The following is a 5275-nucleotide window of genomic DNA, read 5'->3' as shown; positions in this document are numbered from 1 at the left end:
AGTGAATTCCACAAGTTGCTCGAGGTTCTGGTTGTGGACAAACGATTAAGGCGGTAGTACGCATACGAGATTGTCTTCACTTGTGGTATATATATCTGAACCATTCTTTGCAATATTAACTTTTTTGTTCTGGTTGGTATAATGATTGTGAGTTGTATGAGATTTTTAATTGTGATATAATTGATTGGTATTGCAATAATACTTGCATCATTGGCTTAGATACCCGTTCAGGGCTTACTCATTAGGAGTAAATCTTGAATAGTCCCCGGTTTGGGACTGTTCTTGAATGTTCTATCTCATTTAGGTGATAACTACTTGAATTGTTTTGGGTCTAAGAAGATCATGGCTCACTATTTCCCGATTGTTCTCTGGGTACATATGTTGATAGCCGATTATCTACATTGTGTGCTTGGAGAACTATAGGGAAATGCTGCCGGATTTTCTTTAGAACCAAACTTTACAAGTAGTTATTAGTGAGATAGGACATTCAAGAATGGGTTAGGTTGGAGTGATAAGGACCTTATTGGATCATCCGGAGTTGCATTTACATGATATAAACTTTGAATGAAAATGTTTGATGCCTTATATTCTTGTTTATGGTTAAGGAGCTATATATGTTACAAAATATACACATTATCTTAAAATTAATTTTGTTATTCAGTGGTTGAAAATGGATCGAAGTTGGATGTATGGTAAACGAAATTGTACAAGTTTTTTACGAGGAATTGAAGAGTTTAGCACTGTTGCCTTAAAACACCAAACAGAGAATAAATCAAAGAATATTCTTTGTCCTTGTTGTGACTGTAATAATTCGAGGGGATATCGTGATATAGTTGATATTAAAGATCATCTAATTCGTCGTGGGTTTAAAGAAAACTACACGAGGTGGACATGGCATGGTGAGAGCATATATATTGAGGCAAGTTCTAGTTATTGTCCAAGGGAAGATGAGAATCATTGTGATGATGATAATGACCCCCAAGGTGAGGATATCGATACAGCTGATGATATTGGTGTTGAAAGTGAGAGTGAAGTGGAGAAGGACAGGATAGATGAAATGATGCAAGATGTTGAAGACCATTTCACAGAGTGTCCCCAGACATATGATAGTATTTTGAGAGCTGTAGAAACCCCGTTATATCTTGGTTGTACAAAGTTCACTAAACTTGGTGCTATTATGAAGTTATTCAACTTAAAGGCGAGCAATTGTTGGACCGACAAGGGTTTTACACAGTTGTTAGAAGCCTTAGTAGAAATGTTTCCCGACGGGAATGAACTCCCAAACTCCACCTATGAGGCCAAGAAACTTATGTGCCCCTTGGGTATGGAGTATAAGAAGATACATGCTTGTCCCAATGACTGTGTGTTGATTCGAAATGAGTATGCTGATTTGCATGAGTGTCCAAGGTGTGGAGTTTCTCGTTACAAGATGAATGATACTGGTGAGTTGTGTAAGAAAGGGTCTTCGGCTAAGGTATTATGGTATCTTCCAATTATACCGAGATTTAGGAGACTCTTCTCGGATGAAAAAACTGCAAAATTATTGAGGTGGCATGCTGATGGGAGGAAGAAAGATGGGTTAATGAGGCATCCTGCTGATTCCCCGCAATGGAGGAACATTGATCGAAAGTTCAAGGACTTTGGTGAAGAAGATCAAAATCTTAGGCTTGGTCTTAGTACAGATGGAATGAACCCATTTGGGACACTAAGTACCCAATATAGCACTTGGCCGGTTCTTCTAACTATCTACAATTTGCCTCCTTGGTTATGCATGAAGTCTAGATACATTATGTTGTCCCTTCTAATATCTGGGCCTAAACAACCTGGAAATGACATTGATGTGTATCTAGCGCCTCTCATTGAAGATTTGAAATTGTTGTGGAATGAAGGTGTCCAAATGTTTGATGCATATAGTAAAACCAATTTCACTTTACGTGCCATGATTTTTTGTACGATAAATGACTTCCCAGCTTATGGGAATTTGTCGGGGTACACTGTGAAGGGAACAACTCCTTGCCCCATTTGTGAAGATGATTTGGAGGCATTGCGCCTAGAAAATTGTGGCAAGCATGTACACATGGATAATCGAAGACATCTTCCAGAAGACCACCCTTTTCAATTCAATAAGGATGTTTTTAATGGAAAAGTGGAGTTGAGAGAAGCTCGTGGCCCTTTACATGCAAGTGAGATTTATCAGCGGGTCAAAGACATTGAGAATGAGTTTGGTAAGCCTTACAAAAGCAAATCAACTGGGGGTTACAAGAAGAAGTCTGAGCTATGATCTCTTCCATATTGGAGACATTTGGAAGTTAGACATTGTCTAGATGTAATGCATATTGAGAAAAATGTCTGTGATGCCATTGTGGGAACTTTATTAAATATGCCAGGAAAGACAAAGGATGGAGTTAAAGTAAGAAAAGACATGGCTGCTATGGGTCGTTCAGAGTTGGCACCCGAATCTCGAGGAAAACGCTGGTATCTTCCCCCAGCTTGCTATACCTTGTCTAAAAAGGAAAAAACTAGCTTCTGTGAGTCATTGCATGGTTTAAAGGTCCCGGCTGGATTTTCTTCTAATTTTCGTAGACTTGTGTCAATGTCTGACTTGAAATTGGGTGGCATGAAATCTCATGATTGTTATGTCTTGATGCAACAATTATTACCAATTGCCATTCGAGGAATTTTTCCACCTCAAGTGAGGTATACGATTACAAGATTATGTGTCTTTTTTAACACTATCTGTAGCAAGGTCATAAATCCAAGTATTTTAGATGACTTGCAAGCAGATGTACTTGAGACAATGTGTCGATTTGAAATGTATTTTCCCCCATCTTTTTTTGACGTGATGCCTCATTTGGTTATTCATCTTGTACGTGAAATTAAACTTTGTGGACCAGTGTGTATGAGATACATGTATCCTTTTGAACGAGAAATGGGTGACTTAAAGGGAAAAGTCATGAATCCGGCCAAACCTGAAGCTAGTATTGTACAACGAACAGTTGCTGAGGAAGTGGCAGCATGGGTTGCTCAATATCTTGCACGTTCACAGAAAATTGGGTTGCCAAAGTCTCGACACGATGGGAGGCTTGGAGGTCAAGGTACTATTGGCATGAAAAGGATATCCATGGGCTTTGAAATGAAAAATAAGGTCGAGCTTTTTGTGTTGCAAAATCATAGTGAGGTTCATCCTTACTTGGACGAGCACATGCTTTTTCTTAAAAATAAATATCCTTCCAAAAGTGATCTTCAGCTGATAAAGGAGCATAATTGTTCATTCGTTACATGGTTCAAGGAACGAGTGATGTCCCAACTATCCACCACACCTAACGATATATCTAACACATTGAGATGGTTGGCATATGGTGCTAAATGTCAAGTCATGTCATATGAGGGATACGACATCAATGGGTATTCTTTTTACACTAGCCGACAAGATGACAAGTCAACAATGCAAAACAGTGGTGTTAAAGTAGTAGGTTTGTCATCTGAGTATGTTAGTGCACATGATAAAACACTTGTGGATAAGAAGAAATTTTATTATGGAATCATTGAAGAAATAATAGAGCTATATTATGTTGATTTCAAGATTCCTCTATTTCGATGTAAGTGGGCTGATAGTAGCCGTGGTGTAAAAAAAGATGAACAAGGGAACTTGACCCTTGTAAATCTTGGTCGACGAGGGCATCTAGCTGATCCATTTATATTAGCTTCACAAGCAAAACAAGTTTTTTACATGGCTGACCCAGCTGATTGTAAGTGGTCAGTTGTTTTAGAAGGTAAAAGAAGGATATTTGGCATTGAAGATGTGGTGGACGAGGAAGAATATGATGAGCAGTTTAATGAGTCACCACCTTCCGTTTAGAGCATCCCTCCAATAGTCGATGATTTTGCCACAACGTTGAAACGAAAAGATCATAATGAAGGATTTTATGTCGCAAAAGAGAAGAATGAAGTAGGTATGAATTATGTGATTTTTTTTTCCAATATGTGTTACTAATTGCATAAATTGCTTATTATTGTTATGTGTACAAGTCTATAATTTAAAAATGATACAAATCGATGTCTTAATTTATTTATGTCTTTTTTTTAGGTAAGTAATAACGGAGGATGAGGATATGCATAATCGTTCCATGTCTTCGCAAGGTGAGGAAGATGAGCCACACAATCACTCACAATTAGAGCAACAAACAACCGACTCTCAGAAGAAGAAAAAGAAGCCAAGAGGTCCTTCAAAGGGCCTGAAATCCATGCCTGGGGTTCCTAGAGTGCTTGAATGGGATGAATTGTGTCGACCCATTGGAAAGTGGGCAAAAGCATACAAAACTCATCTTGGTGAAATAAGCCGTGCAAAGGTGTCTATATTGTATAAAGATTGGAATCAAGTTCCACAAGGAATAAAAGACACTTTTTGGGAAGATGTTAAGGTAATATTCACTATTATATGTTAAATGTTGTACTATTATATGATCATTTTGACATTATTTGAATATGATGAAAACAATTTATTTGAATATGATGAAATTATTTACTAACTTTTTTTTATTTTTTTTAATTTTTTTTGTAGAGAGAGTTTCAAATCGAGAAGATGAAGACAAGAAAAAAAAGGTCCTACGCACTTGTGATAAAACTTGGAGAGATTTTAAAACAAAATTGGTCAGTGGTTGGATCACATGTACCAGGAATATGCCGAAGGAGAAAAGAATGCCGTATGTACTCTATGATTTCATATCTGAGGATATGTGGAAAACATTTGTGGAGGAGCATAGTACAGATGATTTTAAGGTTTGTGTGTATTAATATCAATGATCATGCGGGTTATTAATACTTTGTTAACGGATTCTTATGTACTAATCTTCATTTATGCTCGTGAAAATAGGAAATCAGTGAGAAGGCAAGACAAAGCCAGTCTTTCAACGAATACCCTCACCATTTAGGAGCCAAATCATATGGTGAAATGAATATTGTATGGCGTAGAAAAGGGTATATTCCCACGGCATCTTCAGCATCCAGTACTTCATCTTGTTCTTCGGTTGTGTCTAGTTTGCCAGATAGGACATATGCTTGGCTTCTAGCAAGATCAATAGAAGATGATAAGGGAAATCCTTATTTGCCGGATGAGAAAACAAGAGAGGTGAAAGAATCCATTGTAAGTATGTAATAAGTCTTTATTTCAATTTTGAATATATTTTGTTAAGTTTATGTATTGCAACCAAAGTTTTCTAACTTGAAGTCTTTGTGTAGGATAATTGGAGAAAGCAACAAGCTGATGGAAAATTTG

The 5275-nt window shown here is 37.3% G+C and overlaps 1 protein-coding gene across 1 annotated transcript; it reads left to right on the top strand.

Moving 5' to 3' along the window:
• The first annotated feature begins 2329 nt into the window (after positions 1-2329).
• On the top strand, positions 2330-3859 carry LOC145572372 (uncharacterized). The gene has a single exon (XM_081631342.1). It carries the CDS (start codon positions 2330-2332, stop codon positions 3857-3859), a length of 1530 nt encoding a protein of 509 aa, XP_081487468.1.
• The last annotated feature ends 1416 nt before the right edge of the window (positions 3860-5275 follow it).

Source organism: Chenopodium album, chromosome 2, assembly GCF_948465745.1.
Source record: "Chenopodium album chromosome 2, dcCheAlbu1.1, whole genome shotgun sequence".
Taxonomy (NCBI): domain Eukaryota; kingdom Viridiplantae; phylum Streptophyta; class Magnoliopsida; order Caryophyllales; family Amaranthaceae; genus Chenopodium; species Chenopodium album.
Note: the sequence above shows the minus strand (reverse complement) of the source record. Positions and strands in the feature narration are given on the sequence as shown.

Bases quoted from the DNA above. Each gene is read 5' to 3' on its own strand.
- LOC145572372 (XM_081631342.1), top strand. From the start codon at position 2,330: ATGCATATTGAGAAAAATGTCTGTGATGCCATTGTGGGAACTTTATTA.